Source organism: Pan paniscus, chromosome 5 (genome assembly GCF_029289425.2).
Source record: "Pan paniscus chromosome 5, NHGRI_mPanPan1-v2.0_pri, whole genome shotgun sequence".
NCBI classification, from domain to species: Eukaryota; Metazoa; Chordata; class Mammalia; order Primates; family Hominidae; genus Pan; species Pan paniscus.
The window spans coordinates 49917518-49937857 of NC_073254.2; the positions used below are offsets into that span (position 1 = coordinate 49917518).

At 51.5% G+C, this 20340-nt stretch overlaps 2 protein-coding genes across 7 annotated transcripts; both read left to right on the top strand.

Moving 5' to 3' along the window:
• Positions 1-429: 429 nt before the first annotated feature.
• FANCE (FA complementation group E) lies at positions 430-15371 on the top strand. 6 transcript variants are annotated; one of them, XM_034961920.3, is made up of 10 exons: positions 430-907; positions 3856-4462; positions 5665-5709; positions 6025-6093; positions 6411-6554; positions 7445-7568; positions 7796-7874; positions 8685-8751; positions 10933-11058; positions 14496-15371. In XM_034961920.3, exons 1-10 carry the CDS (start codon positions 660-662, stop codon positions 14595-14597), a joined length of 1611 nt encoding a protein of 536 aa, XP_034817811.1. In that variant the 5' UTR covers positions 430-659; the 3' UTR covers positions 14598-15371. The 6 variants fall into 6 exon arrangements, with proteins under 6 accessions (XP_034817811.1, XP_034817812.1, XP_034817813.1 ...); XM_034961921.3 differs by having other exon boundaries at positions 6432-6554; XM_034961924.2 differs by having other exon boundaries at positions 799-936.
• A 1230-nt stretch (positions 15372-16601) lies between these two features.
• On the top strand, positions 16602-19045 carry RPL10A (ribosomal protein L10a). Its single transcript, XM_003808517.5, has 6 exons — positions 16602-16683; positions 17068-17142; positions 17216-17296; positions 17650-17798; positions 18443-18615; positions 18845-19045. Exons 1-6 carry the CDS (start codon positions 16679-16681, stop codon positions 19013-19015), a joined length of 654 nt encoding a protein of 217 aa, XP_003808565.1. The 5' UTR covers positions 16602-16678; the 3' UTR covers positions 19016-19045.
• The last annotated feature ends 1295 nt before the right edge of the window (positions 19046-20340 follow it).

The following is a 20340-nucleotide window of genomic DNA, read 5'->3' on the forward strand; positions in this document are numbered from 1 at the left end:
GAGAGGACTGAAACCCAAATGATAGCACTTTTGGCCTGTGGAAGAGATGAAGCTAAGTGGGGTGGTAAATTGTGGTCAAATTCTATGGTGAAGTCCATGACAAGCAACATGCCGTCAGCTTAAATACAGCGCGGGTCCTCTAGCACAACAGAACCCCTGACATCCACTCCATTCCACTACTTTGGGGAGTGATGAAGAAAGGGAGAGGGTTGGGGTCGTCAGCGGCGGATCCACCCCTCCATCAACCCCCGCCCCCGCCCCGCTCCAGGCTCCCTGGCCCGACACCGCCCACAAACTAACCACTTGTTTTGTCCACGCCCCCTCCCATGGGCACGCCCCAGGCCTTGGCCCCGCCCACCTACTCCGGCTGGAGTTGTGCCCGGCCCTGCCCCTTGCGACCTGCCCTCGCGCCGGCCTCACGTTCAGGCTCCGCCCCCGGCCGCGCCTCCCTCCTTCCCTTTCCGACAGCGCGGGAACGGCTGCGGCTTCGGGCGGCCGGGCTTCTCCGGTCTCCCAACGCCGAGGAGAGCTTGTAACAGGCGCTGGAGCTGGCCCGCCGCCGCCGCGTCAGGGACGGCGCTGGAGTCCTCCGTTCCCCTCAGCCTCTGAGCTGAGGCCCCACACCAGAGTAGGGGGCGGCGCGGCACCCGTGCCCTGGCATGGCGACACCGGACGCGGGGCTCCCTGGGGCTGAGGGCGTGGAGCCGGCGCCCTGGGCGCAGCTGGAGGCCCCCGCCCGCCTCCTGCTGCAGGCGCTGCAGGCGGGGCCCGAGGGGGCGCGGCGCGGCCTGGGGGTGCTCCGGGCGCTGGGCAGCCGCGGCTGGGAGCCCTTCGACTGGGGTCGCTTGCTCGAGGCCCTGTGCCGGGAGGAGCCGGTCGTGCAGGGGCCTGACGGCCGTCTGGAGCTGTAAGTCCTCGCCCGCGGCCCCTTAGCAGGTATGGGAGGCGGGGGGCTGTCGGGGGACCGACACACACAGAGGTGAAATAAGCCCCTTCAGCGACGGCCTGCCGCGCACCCTATGAGCAGGGGCACCCTTCACTGAGCACTTGCTGTGTGCGGGACATCGAGGATCCGGGAACTCGAGGCACACGCCTTCTGTTCGCTGTAAAGTATAGTGATGATAAGTGGAGGCAAATCACTTTTGATCGCGTACTTCCATCTCTAAAAAACTGGACTCGCACGTCCAGTGTAAGTATACTTATGTATAAAGTGTACACATGTGTTAAAATACGTACATTTTAAAGTACAAAAATAGATATTTAAAACGTGATGGTGGAATACATATCCGCTATCCTGGTGGCTGTATGCTCTGCTTTTCAAAGCATAACGTTCACTTTAAGGCAAGATTGCTTTCTCTAAGAATGGTAACTGTGAATCCATATTTTAGTGTTCTTGATAATTTCTGGCTCTTGGATGACATTGAACTTTTTTTTTAACCTCTCTGTGGCTGACGAAGAATTCCTACTAGGAGCAGAGGTGTCGGCCCTGCCATTTTATTTGGTTGTGTTTCTGTTATTGATATTATCTCCAATTTTTTGGCAGGCATTCTTTTAAGCCACGTGCTTATTTGTGAGGACAACTTTTGTTTAAAAAAAAAAGTACAGTATCTACAAATGCACTTAACTAGCAAAGTTAACTAAAACACACAGAAAAACGAGTGGGTGAGGTGCCATGTTCAGCTCCTAGTGGGGCCAGCCTTCCACTCCTCTTGGATACCCCTCCCCCATAATTTATGCTGGAAACCATCCAGATGCTAAATATTTCTAATGCTTAATTTCTTATGTTTTAGATAAATAGGGGAAAATGGGAGTTCCAATATTTTCTTCCTACACTCCACTTTGAATTTCTTTCAGGAGATGGGTCAGGAGAACTTGTCTGAATCCCCAAATTGGAAGCTATAGAAATGTTTGCCCAGCTATCTGGCTTATTCTGGATAGAGTAAGGAGAGGGCAGGGCCTTAACCTGGGGCCCCTGGATAGAAGAGTATTTCAGCACAATTGATTTCCTTTATAATCCTAGATATTTTATCAAATGCATTTAACACTCATTCTGATCACAGGTCTCTGGCACTAAAAAAGGTTAAAATCTCCTGGAGTAGGGTCTTCCCTATCTCTCTACCCCCAAATATCCTCCCCACCACAAATTAGCCATCTTTTAAACTTAGGTTTTTTTTGTTTGTTTTGTTGTTTTTTTTTGACGGAATCTTGCTCTGTTGCCCAAGCTGGAGTGCAGTGGCGCGATCTTGGCTCACTGCAACCTCCACCTCCAGAAGAAGCAATTCTTCTGCCCCAGCCTCCTGAGTAGCTGGGACTACAGGCGCGTGCCAACACGCCCAGCTAATTTTTGTATTTTTGGCAGAGATAGAGTTTCACCATATTGGCTGGGCTGGTCTGGAACTCCTGATCCACCCACCTCGTGATCCACCCACCTTGGCCTCCCAAAGTGCTGGGATTACAGGCATGAGCCACTGCGCCTGGCCCATCTTTTAAACTTTGACTCTAGTTTTTCTCTCTCACATCGTGTCTATATTCCACAAAGAAATAGTTGTCTTTTTTTTTCTGCCTCACATCCCAAGTGCCTCTGTGTTGACAAATGGCCCTGCAAAATTATGCATAGGGAGTAGAGACGTGAGGGGTGGTGGGCTAGATGCTGCCATGACTTGCCACACCAAGCCTCAGGTCATGTAGGATCTGGGTTTGTGCCTCAGCAGAATTACAGATGGTTACATTGCATCATGGGCCTCTGGAGCTCTGGGGAATAGTGTTGAATCTATTTTAAGAAAAGCTGGGTGCTTGCGGGACAGAGCATTGGTTCTGCTTAAACTCCTGGGGCTCCAAAACAAAAGATCCTCATCCCCTGTCTTTCCCCTTTGGCTCTGTGCATACTGTTTGGAATCGTAAAGTGATTCCTTCTGTTTCAAGTTTCATCTCTGGGAAGCCTTCTGTGTCCACAGCAGCTCTTGCTGATCTCAGCACACTTAGAGAGTTAATTCATTCAATAAATGCACAAGTGCCTGCTCTGGGCTGGCGCTGTGCTGAGTCCTAGGACACAGAGGAAGGAAACACTACCTTCACCTTTTAGGAACTCACAATTTGGTGGAAGGAACACAAGAGCTGGACAGATGACTGACCCCGAGAGTTCCAGGGGATTGCCGAGGGCAGCCATAGGGCTGCAGGACTAAGCACTGCACAGCATCCTGGAGTATTATTTTTACCTAAAATTTGGGAAAGAACTTTTTTATTCTTTTGTGTAAAACAAGCATGACTCTATTATAGAGTAGGTTCCAATATGAATTTTGAGCTGAAACAGATGACAGAGGCCAAAGAATAGGGCCTGTCATATGATAGATATTCAATGAACACTTGAACAGTTCTCATCTTTCATGTTGTCCCTGTCTCCATCCACTGACTTTTTTTTTTTTTTTCCTTTTTTTGAAATAGTGTCTCACACTGTTGCCCAGGCTGGAGTGCAGTGGCATGATCTCGGCTCACTGCAACCTCTGACTCCCGGGTTCAAGCGATTCTCCTGCCTCAGCCTCCCCAGTAGCTGGAACTACAGGCGCATGCCACCATGCCCGTCTAATTTTTGTATTTTTTTTAGTAGAGACGGAGTTTCACCATGTTGGCCATGCAGGTCTCGAACTCTTAACCTTGAGTGATCTGCCCACTTCAGCCTCCCAAAATGCTATAATTACAGGTGTGAGTCACCACGCCTGGCCAACATCCACTGACTCTTGCAGATACTGCGTGCCAGCCCCCATCTGTCCACCGCCATCTAGCCCCCAGCTCTGCCTAGTCTGCCTTGTGCTCCCTTCACCCAGACACTTAACTGCTTGCTCTCCCTCTGCTACCCAGGAAACCACTGTTGCTGCGATTGCCCCGGATATGCCAGAGGAACCTGATGTCCCTGCTGATGGCCGTTCGGCCATCGCTGCCGGAAAGTGGGCTCCTCTCTGTGCTGCAGATTGCCCAGCAGGACCTAGCCCCTGACCCCGATGCCTGGCTCCGTGCCCTGGGGGAATTGCTGCGAAGGGATTTGGGGGTGGGGACCTCCATGGAGGGAGCTTCTCCACTGTCTGAAAAATGCCAGAGACAGCTCCAAAGTCTATGTAGGGGGCTGGGCCTGGGGGGCAGGAGGTTGAAATCCCCCCAGGCTCCAGACCCTGAAGAAGAGGAGAACAGGGACTCCCAGCAGCCTGGGAAACGCAGAAAGGACTCAGAGGAAGAGGCTGCCAGTCCTGAGGGGAATAGGGTCCCCAAAAGATTACGGTGTTGGGAAGAGGAAGAAGATCATGAGAAGGAGAGACCCGAACATAAGTCACTGGAATTCCTGGCAGATGGAGGAAGTGCATCTCCTATTAAGGACCAGCCTGTCATGGGAGTTAAGACTGGCGAGGACGGTTCGAATCTGGATGATGCTAAAGGTCTGGCTGAGAGTTTGGAGTTGCCCAAAGCTATCCAGGTACTTTGGTAGGGAGACTAGGTTTAGAGTGATCTTTCAGCAGTGGTGGCTTTATCCGTGGGGAAGGCTGCTTGGGACACTTTTTCCCAATGGAGTTGACTGTAGCTCCTGGAGGAAGAAGGAGGAAGGTAGGGTTGGGGGAATGTAGCCTCCACTCTACAGACTCTTTTTTTTTTTTGAGATGGAGTTTTGCTCTTGTTGCCCAGGCTGGAGTTCAATGGCATGATCTCAGCTCACCGCAACCTCTGCCTCCCGGGTTCAAGCGATTCTCCTGCCTCAGCTTCCTGAGTAGCTGGGATTATAGGCATGCGCCACCACGCCCAGCTAATTTTGTATTTTTAGTAGAGACAGGGTTTCTCCATGTTGGTCAGGCTGGTCTTGAACTCCCGACCTCAGGTGATCCACCCACCTTGGCCTCCAAAGTGTTGGGATAACAGGTGTGAACCACCACGCCCAGCCACTCCACAGACTCTTAAGGAGGGGTAGGGAAGGGAGTTATTGGAGGTGGGAAATGTGTCCTAATGATCTATAATGTGGGGTTAAAGGGTGCCAGGCAAGGGAGAGGCTCTGGAGCCACCCCTGCTACCCCGTCATATGTGGGTGGGAAGAATCATGACAGCATCCAGTCTGCCCCTGCCTCCTAGTCTGAGGCCTGGGTCTACCCCCATTTGGGTTGGATGCAGAAGACAATTCTAGACAGCTAGGTTTCACATGGACCTTGTCTAGTTTGGGTTCTTAGGCACTTTTCAAGATAGAGACTTCATGTTCTTGACTTTTTTTTTTTCTCCTCGAGACAGGGTCCCTCTCTTCTCCCCCAGGCTGGGGTGAAGGGGCATGAATATAACTCACTGCAGCCTCGACCTCCTGGGCTCAAATGATCCTCCTGCCTCAGCCTCCCAAGTAGCTGGGATTACAGGCATGCACCATCACGCCTGGCTAATTTTTTATATTTATTTTTGTAGAGATGGGGTCTCAACTAGTTGTGCAGGCTATCTTGAACTCCTGGGCTCAAGTGATTCTCCATCCTCAGCCTCCCAAAGTGCTGGTGTGAGCCACCACGCTTGGCCTCTTGACTTTCTTGAATCATCTTTGCCAGCTAGCTCCCACTGACCTGGGGCCTTTTCAGTAGGGGGAGCCAGAACCGGGCTTGGGGTCATGCTGCAGGGGGAGGGACGTAGCAGTGACTGGGCTCTCCTCCACAGGACCAGCTTCCCAGGCTGCAGCAGCTGCTGAAGACCTTGGAGGAGGTGACTGGCCCCACAGTGCTCACCATAGCCTTTCTTCCATCTTCTACCCAGACCCCAACTATGCCCAAGGAAGGCCCAATGCAGTGATATACAAGCTGGCTGGGGGAGGGGGACTGGAGTAAAGGTCTGAGGACAGTCTCTGAAGGAGCTTTTCTTGAACCAAGTGTAGACTTACCATCTAACCCCAGGTAACTTCCTCTTCTCTGGTAGTGCCTTCCAGGATCTCAGGCCACTCCTTCTGCCACCTGAAGGAGTGGCTTCAGTGACTTGTCACTGAGGGCTCTGCCAGCCCTAACATGAGATTTGTCTCCCCAGGGGTTAGAGGGATTGGAGGATGCCCCCCCAGTTGAGCTACAGCTTCTTCACGAATGTAGTCCCAGCCAGGTGAGTCCAGATGACTGCCTGGCTCTGAGGTTACATTCTCTGTCCCTTATCTTTTTCTATTTAAGTTTATGTTTTCCTACCTCATGTGGGAAATGTGGGAGGGGATTTTGTTGTTTTCTCTCTCAGCGATAGGGGTCACCCTGTGTAGTATCTTTTAGCCCTTGGTTCCTTCCCCTAGGGCAGCTCTCCCAGACTTTCTTTGCCCTGGAGTATCTTTGCCCTGCTCTGTCTGCTGTCCAGTTGCTTGAGACAGCCTAGCAGAGGCAGAGTGCATGTCCCGGTGTCCTCTGTCCCACCGTGCCCCACTCTGTAAGCAGATGGACTTGCTGTGTGCCCAGCTGCAGCTCCCCCAGCTCTCAGACCTCGGTCTCCTGCGGCTCTGCACCTGGCTGCTGGCCCTTTCACCTGATCTCAGCCTCAGCAATGCTACTGTGCTGACCAGAAGCCTCTTTCTTGGACGGGTAGGTGTATTGGGAGGTACTCAGAGTGCCAAGGACAATGGGGAAGAGCAACTGGGCCCTCAGAAGGGTGGTACTTGAGAGAGGGGATTCCCAGCCTTGTAGACATCTGGGCTGTTTGGGCAGCCTGGGGCAAGGAAAGGATGCCTGCTTAACTGGCAGGGCATGGACCCCCAGGCCATCTACCCACATGGCATCTAACTTTTTTTTTTTTTTTTGAGAGAGAGTGTCTCACTCTGTTGCCTAGGCTGGAGTGCAGCAGTGGCGTGATCTCCTGCCTCAGCCTCCTGAGTAGCTGGGATCACAGGTGCCTTCCACCATGCCTGGCTAATTTTTGTATTTTTATTTATTTATTTATTTAGAGACGGAGTCTTGCTCTGTCACTCAAGCTGGAGTGCAGTGGTGCAATCTTGGCTCACTGCGACCTCTGCCTTTGGGGTTCAAGCGATTCTCCTGCCTCAACCTCCTGAGTAGCTGGGACTACAGGCACCCACCGCCACACCTGGCTAATTTTTGTATTTTTAGTAGAGACTGGGTTTCGCCACGTTGCCCAGGCTGGTCTCGAACTCCTGGCCTCAAGTGATCCAGCTGTGTCAGCCTCCCAAAGTGCTGGGATTACAGGCATAATTAAGCCACCATGCCCAGCTGGCATCTAACTTCTCTTTGGGCACCAGAACCCTTCTAGAAGCTGATCAAGGGACTTTCAGGGATTTGGGAACTGAGCAAGAGAGGTATGTATCTTTTCCAATGGGTGGGTCCATGTGAGTTCTAAATAAAAGAACTTGGTTTTTTTTTTCCTTTGTAACATGTATCATCATCTGAAATGTGCATTTGATAAATGCTGTTGAAATGAAGAAGAAAATAATTAATTTTTTCCTCCCTGTTGGCTGTAGATCCTCTCCTTGACTTCCTCAGCCTCCCGCCTGCTTACAACTGCCCTGACCTCCTTCTGTGCCAAATATACATACCCTGTCTGCAGCGCCCTCCTTGACCCTGTGCTCCAGGCCCCAGGCACAGGTAATTCTGGAACCAGCCCCAGGCCCAGTAGCTCTGCCCTCAGTGTTCTCAGCATCCTTCACCCCAGAGTGGCCCTGGCAGGAGTTGGGTATTCAGTGATTAAAGATGCCTGCTGCTTCCCTGACAATGCCCCTGTAACAGGCTGGGCATTCTGTTACCGCCTCCCTGCTTTCTGCTGTCTTCTGCCATTTCCCCCCAGACTTCCCCTTCTGCTTTCCTCTACCCAGGTCCTGCTCAAACAGAGTTACTGTGTTGCCTTGTGAAGACGGAGTCCCTGGAGCCAGATGCACAGGTTCTAATGCTGGGGTGAGTGTGCAGGCCTCCATGCTGTCCCCACTGCCACCTGTTCCCCCAGGCTAGAGTGACATCACATGTGTTGGGCCCTGCAGGGAAGGCTTACGTTCTCTAGGAAGCCTTACCTTCTCTAGGAAGCCTTATGTGTATCATCTCACTCCATCCTCTTTCTCCTTTATGAGTCCTCTTTGCCTTTTGTTCTCAGGATGCACTTTCTACTCCTAGTTATTTTTTAGGGGATCCTTGTGTCTCACTACCAAATACTTTGTTGTCAGCTCCTGGGGCTCTTGAGGTTGTGACCTCCCTGGCAGTTGTATGAGCTCTGCAACAGTGGCTGCTGGGGCTGGTGCCAGCATCAAGAAGGCTCTGACTACCCATTTTTTTTTGGTGGGGGGTGGGGGGTGGGGACAGAGTCTTGCCCTGTTGCCCAGGCTGGAGTGCATTGGCACAGTCTTGGCTCACTGCAGCCTCTGCCTCCCAGGTTCACGCAATTCTCCTGTCTCAGCCTCCTGAGTAGTTGGGATTACAGGACCCACCACCAAGCCTGGTTAATTTTATGTATTTTTAGTAGAGACGGGATTTCACCATGTTGGCCAGGCTGGTCTTGAACTTCTGACCTCAGGTGATCCACCTGCCTCGGCCTCCCAAAGTGCTGGGATTACAGGTGTGAGCCACTGTGCCCCACCCCTGACTACCCCTTTGTTGGCTGGGGATCTTGGCTGTCCCCAGGGCCTTGCCCTGCTGTGGGAGTTGGAGCAGCAGATAGATACTCAGGCTTGGGTGGGAGGCCAGGCATTTTTCACTAGGGCCTCTGCTTTGCAGACAGATCTTGGAGCTGCCCTGGAAGGAGGAAACTTTCTTGGTGTTGCAGTCACTCCTAGAGCGGCAGGTGAGCAGGCTGCCCTGGGGAAGAGTGGACAAAGAAGTGCTGCAGTCCTTGGAAGCACACGGGGTTCCTGGGTTTCTGAGTCCTTCAGTGCACGGAGGGTCAAGCAGGACAGCTGCCCTACAGCAGCTGCCTGAGACAGTGGGAGAGCCCTGGGCCATGCAAAGCTGGTAGCAGAGAGCTGAGCACATGGTCAATTCAGCTCCACCTCTTACCAGCTGGGGGGGCCTTGGGGGTGGGATTTTTGATGTGTGTGTGTTAATTTAATTTTATTTTTGAATAGGTAATAGACTCATATGTTCACAAATTTTTTTTTTTTTTTAGATAGAGTCTGGCTTTGTTGCCCAGGCCGAAGTGCAGTGGCACAATCTTGGCTCACTGCAACCTCTGCCTACTGGGTTCAAGCAATTCTTGTGCCTCAGCCACCCAAATAACTGGGATTACAGGCGTGCGCCACCACGCTGGCTAATTTTTGTATTTTTAGTAGAGATAGGGTTTTGCCATGACTTGAGGCCAGAACTCCTGGGGCCTCAGCCACCCAAGTAACTGGGATTACAGGCGTGCGCCACCACACCGGCTAATTTTTGTATTTTTAGTAGAGACAGGGTTTCACCATGACTTGAGGCCAGAACTTCTGGGCTCAAGTGATCTGCCCTCCTTGACCTCCCAAAGGGCTGGGATTAAAAGCGTGAGCCACCACGCCCAGCCCATATGTTCACAATTTTAAAAGCTCAAAAGGATACAGTGAAAAATATTCCCCTTACTTCTCTTCCCTAACCATCCAGATTTCCCTCCTTAGGGCTAACCAGTATTACCAGTTTCAGGGGAATCCCCCCCCTCCAGAGATACCATCTATATGTGGAAACATGTCTACTCTTACTTTCCCTCCTACTTTTTTGGAAATTGCAACACACCAAACTCAGTGCCCTGTAGGTTGCTTTTTTTACTTCACAATATATTTTGGTGATTTTTTTCATATCGGTACCTGAAATTCTGCCTCATTTGTTTATATCTTAGATAACTGACCTAACTTCTTTTTTTTTTTTTTTTGAGACGGAGTCTCGCTCTGTTGCCCAGGCTGGAGTGCAGTGGTGCGATCTCAGCTCACTGCAAGCTCTGCCTCCTGGGTTCACGCCATTCTCCTGCCTCAGCCTCCCGAGTAGCTGGGACTACAGGCGCCCACCACCACGCCCGGCTAATCTTTTGTATTTTTAGTAGAGATGGGGTTTCACCATGTTAGCCAGGATGGTCTCTATCTCCTGACCTCGTGATCCACCGGCCTCGGCCTTCCAAAGTGCTGGGATTACAGGTGTGAACCACCGTGCCCAGCCCTGACCTAACTTCTTGATGCCTGTGGTTTCCTCATCTACAAAAGGGGAGATATAATATTAATAGCACCTACCATATAAGACTGGAGTGAGGTTTAAATGAGATAATTGGTGTAAAGTAGTCAGAATGGTACCTGATGCACAGTGTTTATTAAATAATAATAATAATTATTATTATTTATTTATTTTTTTTGAGACGGAGTCTCACTCTATCACCCAGGCTGGAGTGCAGTGGCATAATCTCGGCTCACTGCAACCTCTACCTCCTGGGTTCAAGTGATTCTCCAGCCTCAGCCCCCTGAGTAGCTGGGATTACAGGCACGCACCACCACACCCAGCTAATTTTTGTATTTTTAATAGAGACGGATTTCACCATGTTGGCCAGGCTGGTCTGGAACTCCTGACCTCAGGCGATCCACCCGCCTTGGCCTCTCAAAGTGCTGGGATTACAGGCATGAGCCACCGTGCCTAGCATAAATTATTATTATAAAGAGACAGGTGATTAAGGTGGCAGTGTCTCTTGGGCCCTGGGTCCTTTATATCTTTAACCACTGAACCAGATGAGGGATCCTTGGCTTCCCCTTGGTCCTAATCTGAGCCTTTGCAATGGTAGCCACCATTTTCTGAGACCTGTGTGTCTTATGTGCATTATCTCATTTAATCCTTTTCACAGTCTTCCGTTAGATATCCTGAGCCTCATTTTATAGATATGGAAATGGAGGTTTAGGTTGGTTAAGTTACCTGCCCAGGGTCACCTAGCTAGGAAGTGGTGGAGTTGGGAATTGAATCCAGGACTGGCTGAATGAAGAGCCCAAGCCTTTCTTGTGATTACTGCTCCATCTCCCAATGTGTGCAGGTGGAGATGACCCCTGAGAAGTTCAGTGTCTTAATGGAGAAGCTCTGTAAAAAGGGGCTGGCAGCCACCACCTCCATGGCCTATGCCAAGCTCATGCTGACAGTGATGACCAAGTATCAGGCTAACGTGAGTATTGATAGGGCCTTGGGGCTGGTCCTGCTGGCAGGGCTGCCCTGGGCCTGCCACAAGGGTGTATGAATATGTATGTCAGGGATAAAACCCTGAGTGCTGGCCAGGCACGGTGGCTCACGCCTGTAATCTCAGCACTTTGGGAGGCCGAGGCAGGCGGATCATGAGGTCAGGAGTTCAAGACCAGCCTGGCCAACATGGTAAAACCTCATCTCTACTAAAAATACAAAAATTAACTAGGTGTGGTGGTGCACGCCTATAATCCTAGTTACAAGGGAGGCTGAGGCAGGAGAATTGCTTGAAGCTGGGAGGTGGAGGTTGCAGTGAGCTGAGATCATGCTACTGCATTCTAGCCTGGGCAGCATAGTGAGACTCCATCTCAAAAACAAAAACAAAAACAAAAAACAAACCCTGAGTGCTAGCCAGAGAAACAACAAGTTCAAGCCCAGGACTGGGGAATGAGACTGCTTAGGAGTTCATTCATCCAGCCAACACTTCTTTAGGCCAGATGCTGCGTGGGGCACTGGGAAATCAACAGCGACCATAATGCAATCCCTGCCCTTGAGTTGACCCCGTCACCTAACCCCAGGCTAGTGAGAGGGGAGAAATAAAATAAACAGATAACAGATATTAGAAGTAAGATCTGGTAGGAGCCAGGTGAGAGGTGTGCAAAGGGCATTTGGTGGCAAAAGAAGAGGAGCAGGTGAGCTTTGTTTGTGGTTGGGAATTGGGACGGGCTTCCTGACTTTTTTTTTTTTTTTTGAGTCGGAGTCTCGCACTGTCGCCCAGGCTGGAATGCAATGGCATGATCTCGGCTCACTGCAACCTCTGCCTCCTAGGTTCAAGCGATTCTCCTGCCTCAGCCTCCCAAGTAGCTGGGATTACCTGCCACCACGCCTGGCTAATTTTTTGTATATTTTGTATTTTTAGTAGAGACGGGGTTTCACTATGTTGGCCAGGCTGGTCTTGAACTCCTGACCTTGTGATCAGCCCGTCTCAGCCTCCAAAAGTGCTGGGGTTACAGGCGTGAGCTGTCGTGCCCAGACTTCCTGACTCTTAAAAGGTGAATGGTAGTCAAGAGCCAGAGATGAGAGGAAGGGCATTTCAGGAAAAAGATACAGTGTGAGCAGTGAGTGTCCGAGGGGATCTGCATTTTAGGATGGAGCCTAAAAATGTGAGAATGGATGGTGGTGGGGGATAAGATTAGAGAGCTAAAGTACTAAGAGCTAATATTTCTACAGTACCTGCCATGTCTCAGTCATGGTTCTTTTATTAAATTTAATTTTTCAAAAATAGAGACAGGGTCTTCTTTTTTTTTTTTTTTTTTTTTTTTTTGAGACAGAGTCTCACTCTGTTGCCCAGGCTAGAGTGCAGTGGCGCATCTCGGCTCACTGCAAGCTTCGCCTCCTGGGTTCATGCCATTCTCCTGCCTCAGCCTCCTGAGTAGCTGGGACTACAGGCGCCCGCCACCACGCCCGGCTAATTTTTTGTATTTTTAGTAGAGATGGGGTTTCACCCTGTTAGCCAGGATGGTCTCGATATCCTGACCTTGTGATCTGTCCACCTTGGCCTCCCAAAGTGCTGGGATTACAGGTGTGAGCCACCATGCCCAGCTGAGACAGGGTCTTCTTATGTTGCCCAGGCTGGCCTCAAATTCCTAGGCTCAAGCGATCCTCCTGTCTTGGCCTCCCAAAGTGCTGGGATTACAGGTGTGAGCCACCGTGCCCGGCCGAGACAGGGTCTTCTTATGTTGCCCAGGCTGGCCTCAAACTCCTAGGCTCAAGCGATCCTCCCACCTTGGCCTCCCAAAGTGCTGGGATTACAGGCTTGAGCCACCACACCCAGCCTCAGGCGTGGCTCTAAGCCCTTTACATATATGAACTTGCTAGTTTATTCCATGTGTCAGCCCTGTGAGAGATATTCTTTTTTTTTTTTTTTTTTTTTGAGATGGAGTCTCGCTCTGTCGCCCAGGCTGGAGTGCAGTGGTGCGATCTCGGCTCACTGCAAGCTCCGCCTCCTGGGTTCACGCCATTCTCCTGCCTCAGCCTCCCGAGTAGCTGGGACTACAGGCGCCTGCCAGCACGCATGGCTAATTTTTTTTGTATTTTTAGTAGAGACGGGGTTTCACTGTGTTAGCCAGGATGGTCTCGATCTCCTGACCTTGTGATCCACCCTCCTCAGCCTCCCAAAGTGCTGGGATTACAGGTGTGAGCCACCGCGCCTGGCCTGAGAGATATTCTTATTATTCCGTTTCATAGATCAGAAAATTGAGACTCACACAGGTTAAAGTAACTTGCCCAAGGTCACACTGCCAGGACTAGTAGCATTTTTTCTGTACGTCATGGTGAGGAGCTGTATATATGTATGTATGTATGTATGTTTTGAGAGACAGAGTCTTGGTCTGTTGCCCAGGCTGGAGTGCAGTGGCGCGATCTTGGCTCACTGCAACCTCCGCCTCCTGGGTTCAAGTGATTCCCCTGCCTCAGCTTCCCAAGTAGCTGGGAATACGGGTGTGCGCCACCACGCCCAGCTAGTTTTTGTATTTTTTAGTAGAGATGGGGTTTCACAATATGTTGGCCAGGCTGGTCTCCAATGCCTGACCTCACATGATCCACCTGCCTCGGCCTCCCAAAGTGCTGGGATTACAGGCATGAACCATGGTGCCCAGCCAGGAGCTTTATTTTTAACTTTATCTTGAAAGTCAGGTATTCTGGGCTATTGCCTTTGTACCCTTATGTCGGGGGTGTTACAGGCCCATTTGATGATTTGATGTAGACCCTCCCAGAAAGATGGAAGTATGAACATGCTTCTGTTGCACAGTTTCAGGGGAGCTCCTGAATCCTCTGGAGATCCAGGCAGAAGGACCTCCAATGTGAGGCATCAGGAGTCATTCAAGGGCCTTCAACCTGGGAGTAACTTCATCAGATCTGTACTATTAAGAAGCATCTGGCTTCTGTGAGGAGTGGGATTGGAGGGTGAAGATACAGGGCCTGAGACCTGTCAGGAGGTTGTAGCAACAGGGCAGAAAGAGAAAGTGTGATCCAAAAGGAAGGTAGCTGTCACAGTAGAGTGTCTGTGAACCTCAGTTTTCTCCTCTGTAAAATGGGAGGGTCTTGAGGATTATATACAGCAATGCATATATATGATGTATATGTATGTTTGTGTATGGATTGATGCATATAAAGTGCTGCCACATAGTAAACACACAATGATTGTCAACTGTTACTAATGTGGCCAGCTTAGTAAATTGTGCAGCTAGTATTTGGCTCCAGGTCTACCTCGTTAACCATGGTGAAATAATGAGATTAGATTGCTCAGGAGTCTCCTCCTCTTTCCATCCTCCTGGCCTCCTCTCTCAATAGAGCCCCTGGGGTAGTGGGGAGACGGGAAGGATCAGTTGCTGGAGTCCTGACATGATTTTTCCTTCTCCCCAGATCACTGAGACCCAGAGGCTGGGCCTGGCTATGGCCCTAGAACCTAACACCACCTTCCTGAGGAAGTCCCTGAAGGCCGCCTTGAAACATTTGGGCCCCTGACCATCCACCAAGGGACCACCCTCTTGGTGCTCCATCACCAGCTTCCTGAAGGGCATTTCTTTCTTCACCACCTTGTCTTGAGCCCTAGCCTGAGGATAAAGGCTGAGCCTGGCCATCCCAGATTGCAACTGCCTCCCTGTTACAGGCTGCATAGGGCATATTGGCTTCCCAGCCAGCAGGGAGGCTCCTGGGCTAAGGGAGCTCAGCTATATTTTCTTTTTCATTTCTTTTGTTTTTGAGAGAAGGTATTGCTCTGTCATCCAGGCTGGAGTGCAGTGGTGTGATTGATCATGGCTCACTGTAACCTCTGCCTCCCAGGCTCGATCCTCCCATGTCAGCCTCCCAAGTAGCTGGGACTACATGCACATGACACTATGCCCAGCTAATTTTTTATTTTGTAGATAATATGCTGGTCAGGGCTGGTCTTGAACTCCTGAGCTCAAGTGATCTTCCTGCCTTGGCACCCAAAGTGTTGAGATTTACAGGTGTGAGTCACCACACCAGGCCAGAGCTATATTTCCAAAGGCTGCTGGCCCCAGGCACACTCCTCATCAATTCTCAGGCTGCAGGGACAAACTTTCCGATAGGGCTCAGTAGGATCAAGCCGACCCAGAGTGGACATGGGATGCTCCAGGAGGTCTGGGGTACCAGTGGGCTCAGATGAAGCTCCTGTGCTCATGTATATTATGACCTTCTGTGTTTTTGTTTCTGACTTGAATAATTTATCAATGGTGTTGAATAAAAGCAAGTTCAATAATGTCTTTTTCTTTTTGAGTCGGAGTCTCGCACTGTCGCCCAGGCTGGAATGCAATGGCATGATCTCGGCTCACTGCAACCTCTGCCTCCCCAGTTCAAGCGATTCTCCTGCCTCAGCCTCTTGAGTAGCTGGGATTACAGGCGCATGCCACCATGACCCACTCATTTTTGTATTTTTAGTAGAGACGAGGCTGGTCTCAAACTCCTGACCTCAGGTGATCCGCCTGCCTCCCAAAGTGCTGGGATTACAGGCGTGAGCCACCACGCCTGGCCAATGTCTTATTAGAAGCAGTACCTTCCTTCCCATGAATTCTGGGTATTGAGCCCATCCGCACCCCCTCCACCTCCCTGCTCAATGACAAGGAACATCTTTTTCCTGGTGAGGGGAAGGGTGTAGGGTATCTTATTCACCCTCTGAGGGCCAAATAATGTGTAATACCACCCACCCCATCCTATAGGAGCTGCCCCCACCAGGCAGGGGGGTAGGTGAGAATGGGCATCTTAAAGGTGGGAGTGACTCAGTCTGGAGTTCGGGAAGGGTTTTGGGCAGATGAATCCGAGGAGAGATCTGAAGGGCTCTGGGGGTTACTGTGGCTAAGAGGATGAGACCCATTGGACAGAGGAAAGAGCAGAGAAGACACCTTATGGGTGTGCAGTGCTGTGTGCCTGTTTTACATCCTTGTATTCCTGTAGCACCTGGCTAGACGCCTTATTCATAGCAGTCACGCTTAAAACGTAGATGTTATCAAATTAACTATCAAGTGAAAGTTCACTTAAGGACTTTCCCAGCTCTACCCCTCTGCAGGCGTTGAAAGGACAGGAACAGAACTTTCCGGACACTTCCCTTACCACGAGTCCACGTTAGAGCAAGGTGCTGAGGGAGGGAGGTCGGGCCAGGCTTCCTTTTGAGAACATAAGCTGGTGCGGAGGGCGCGAGGGGAGAGGGGTTTGAGGGACAAGCGTGCCGGAATCCACGTTGTCAGTGAACATCACTGGGCTGTACCAGTACGTGTGACTACCGAAGCTCGAGCCCCGAACCCAGCCGCTTCCCTAGGGGTCCAGCAGCAGCGGGCGCGAATCGGCACATTACCGGGGGACCGCGGGGCGCTCAGGACTGCGACAACTCTGTGGGTTACCGCGCCGGCCTAGCGGCCCAGCGACGCCCCCCAGCGGCCAGAGAAGGCCGCGCTTCTCGGGGTTGGCCCACCCAACCGCTCTGCGGGTAGGACAGAGGAGCAAAGCATTATCGCGAGATCAGGGCCACTATTTGAGCGCATGCGCAAGACATGCTAGTCTCTTTTCCGGTTAGCGCGGCGTGAGAAGCCATGAGGTGAGTTGGTCCTGAAAGCCCTATCCGCGTTCATCCGCGCCTTCAGGTGCCCCGCCGAGGGTTCGGATCCTGTAGGCCGCGCTGCGGACCCTTGCGCCACCTTCGCCGCGGACCCTTGCGCCACCTTCGCCGCGGGGCATTTCTCAAGGCGGGTAGGCCTGCGGGTCGCCCTTCCTACCAGGTCCGATCACTGAGAGCCTCCCTCTTCCACCGGGGCTTGGGTCTGGGTCTGAGCTCCCGTCGCTCTACTTGGTGTCCGGAATCTACGGGGGAGTCCGCCGTGGGCCGCCCGCCCGTCTCGAAGCCTAGAGCCTCGGAGGCTTCCAGGCAGTCCGAGCGTGTGGACTCCGCGGCCCTGAGCGCCCTGTCGCTTCTCTCCCGCAGCAGCAAAGTCTCTCGCGACACCCTGTACGAGGCGGTGCGGGAAGTCCTGCACGGGAACCAGCGCAAGCGCCGCAAGTGAGTGCCGACCCTGGGGCACGGCGCGGGTGGCGAGGGCCGGCGGGTGCTTAACCCCCCTCCTCTCTCGAAGGTTCCTGGAGACGGTGGAGTTGCAGATCAGCTTGAAGAACTATGACCCCCAGAAGGACAAGCGCTTCTCGGGCACCGTCAGGTTGGCACCGTTCTGATCCCACCCAGCCCTCAGTGCCCCCGTGCTTGCCCCTCCCCTGCAGGCTCCCGCTGAGCCGGAGGCGGGCACGTCGGTACTGATGTGCTAGGGTAGTTCAGACCCCCTGCTCCGGGCAGGCGCGGCTGGACGGACCCCCACCCTGGGTCTTAAAACATGAGGGGAGGCGTGGGTAGGCCTCGGCCGAGCCCGCCGGCCAGCCTGAGAAGCCAGGCTGGCTGCTGGTGAATGTGAACGCTCCGGGTAAGGCTCGGTGGCTGCTGCGGTCCCAGACCCTTCACCGGCCCTTGGGACCCAGGGCTAGGCGTAACCTGTTGGTGCTGTCCCCCAAAACGCAGGCTTAAGTCCACTCCCCGCCCTAAGTTCTCTGTGTGTGTCCTGGGGGACCAGCAGCACTGTGACGAGGCTAAGGCCGTGGATATCCCCCACATGGACATCGAGGCGCTGAAAAAACTCAACAAGAATAAAAAACTGGTCAAGAAGCTGGGTGAGTCCGGCCGCTGTGGTTTTGCATGTGAGATGTGTGGTGGGGGCGGTAGAAAGGCTTTTCTGCCATTTTCGATTTTTAAATGATGAGGGGCCTAGAATAGCAAAGGATCGGCGGTGGTTGCCTAGCTTGCCTGAGTGCTGTTTTAGCTTTGGGGTGGTTTGATGTTTGTATTGCTATGAGGATTCCAGTTGATGAGGGAGGCCAGGCATTGTAAGTTGACCAGCCAGGTGCTGGTGAACTATGATTTGGAAATCTTTACGCTGCGTTGTTTAGGCAGTGGCATTAGACTGCTTTTACAGGTAGGAAGCAGACATTCCTGGTTGTCACGTGTCCAGGGTCCACAGCTAAGAAATAGGCAGAATTCGAGCCCAGGCAGTCTTGACCAGAGCATCCGTTGTACAGCGGTTATGCCATGGATCATGGGTCAGCCTGGTTTTCTCAGAGCATGTTTTGGGACCAGTGAAGGTCCAGAGGACTTTCTGGAAACCGTTTGGGCTAGGGAAAAGACTGAGGCAGGGTAGAGAGGGTGCTGCTTGGAGGTCACTTACATGATTGATTCAAGCGTTTCTGGCCTGCCACATTTGAGGTGTGCCTTGGTGACCAGGTCCTAAGCAATGCCAATGGCTTCCTCTCTCTATCAGCCAAGAAGTATGATGCGTTTTTGGCCTCAGAGTCTTTGATCAAGCAGATTCCACGAATCCTCGGCCCAGGTTTAAATAAGGCAGGAAAGTTCCCTTCCCTGCTCACACACAACGAAAACATGGTGGCCAAAGTGGATGAGGTGAAGTCCACAATCAAGTTCCAAATGAAGAAGGTGAGTGGGTCTGGCGGGTTGCTATGGGTGAAGGTGTTGGCAGGATCTAAATCTTATCCAAGTCTCTAAATATGCCAGTAAGAGCACCCACCAGGATTGAAACTTTTGGAGTAACCCTGGTTCTTGGCCCGGGTCCAAGTACCTGCTCACCAGGCCACTGGGGGAGGAAGGACAGGCCATCTGCTATTCGTCCACCAACCTGACTTGATCCTCTCTTCCCTCCTCCCAGGTGTTATGTCTGGCTGTAGCTGTTGGTCACGTGAAGATGACAGACGATGAGCTTGTGTATAACATTCACCTGGCTGTCAACTTCTTGGTGTCATTGCTCAAGAAAAACTGGCAGAATGTCCGGGCCTTATATATCAAGAGCACCATGGGCAAGCCCCAGCGCCTATATTAAGGCACATTTGAATAAATTCTATTACCAGTTCCCTCTGTCTGCCTGTGATTGAGGGTGGGGGGTGGTTTGTCAGCTGACAAGTGAGGGCCTTGGTACTGCTGATGGCTAGTTGTGTAGTTTGTCACTTTGATGATGGATAGTTGGGTACTATAGGGAAGAGGATGTTTTTCTGCCATCAAAATTAGGCAGTCTTGCATATGTGATAGGGTTGCTAACGGCATTGAAGCTTTTTGACAGGATTGGTCCATGTAAATTTAAAATAAGGATTTTAGTCAGCATTTCTGTGTTAAGAAGACCAAATGTGGAGTATCCTATGCTTTGGGTTAGTAGTGAGTAAATGTTAAGGAAAACAAGGCACAGCAAACCAGTACAAAAGTATAATTAATGTACCTTGTTTTTTTTTTTAAATGGAGTTTGTAGCCCAGGCTGGAGCGCAATGGTGCGATCTCAATCTGTGGGTCCCAGTTCAAGCAATTCTGCCTCGGCCTCTCAAAGTGCTGGGATTACAGGTGTGAGTCACCATCCCCAGCCAGATCCTGTTAATTTTTCTAGGGGAACCAACAGTATTCCAGGTCCTTGCCCCAGGCAGGCTAAGCCCCCTCCTTTTCTGAGGCATTTCCCTGTTGGCAGTTCTTGCCTCTACCACCCAGTACTGCTTTAACCTTTGACTAAAATGAGCTTAGTTTGACTTTGGTAAATAGGGGACCCAGTTCATCCCTGCTTTTTTTTTTTTTTTTTTTAAATTGAGACAACAGTCTCGCTTTGTCGCCCAGGCTGGAGTGCAGCGGCGCCATCTCAGCTCACTGCAAGCTCTGCTTCACGGGTTCACGTCATTCTCTTGCCTCCCAAGTAGCTGGGACTACAGGCGCCCGCCACCACACCTGACTAATTTTTTGTATTTTTTTTAGTAGAGATGGGGTTTCACTGTTAGGGTGGTCTCGACCTCCTGACCTCGTGATCTGCCCACCTGGGCCTCCCAAAGTGTTGGGATTACAGGCATGAGCTGCCGTGCCCAGCCTCATCCCCGTTTCTTAATAGAAAAGGGTTATTTTATATTTTTGTTTCCCTCTTATCGCCCAGGCTAGAGTGCAGTGGAGTGATCGCTGCTCACTGCAACCTCTGCCTCCTGGATTCTCCTGCCTCATCCTCCCAAGTAGCTGGATTACAAGCACATGCCACCATGGCCAACTAATTTTTTTTTTGTATTTTTAGTAGAGATGGTTTCACCATGTTGGCCAGGCTGGTCTTGAACTCCTGACCTCAAGTGATCCACACATCAGCCTCCCAAAGTGCTTGGAGTACAGGCATGAGCCACCATGACTGTC

Coding starts and splice junctions, on each gene's coding strand:
- FANCE (XM_034961920.3), top strand. CDS start 660: ATGGCGACACCGGACGCGGGGCTCCCTGGGGCTGAGGGCGTGGAGCCG. Junction 6,094..6,410: donor ACGAATGTAGTCCCAGCCAG/GTGAGTCCAGAT, acceptor CTCTGTAAGCAG/ATGGACTTGCTGTGTGCCCA. Junction 11,059..14,495: donor TGACCAAGTATCAGGCTAAC/GTGAGTATTGAT, acceptor CCTTCTCCCCAG/ATCACTGAGACCCAGAGGCT.
- RPL10A (XM_003808517.5), top strand. Junction 17,143..17,215: donor AACCAGCGCAAGCGCCGCAA/GTGAGTGCCGAC, acceptor CCTCTCTCGAAG/GTTCCTGGAGACGGTGGAGT. Junction 18,616..18,844: donor TCAAGTTCCAAATGAAGAAG/GTGAGTGGGTCT, acceptor CCCTCCTCCCAG/GTGTTATGTCTGGCTGTAGC.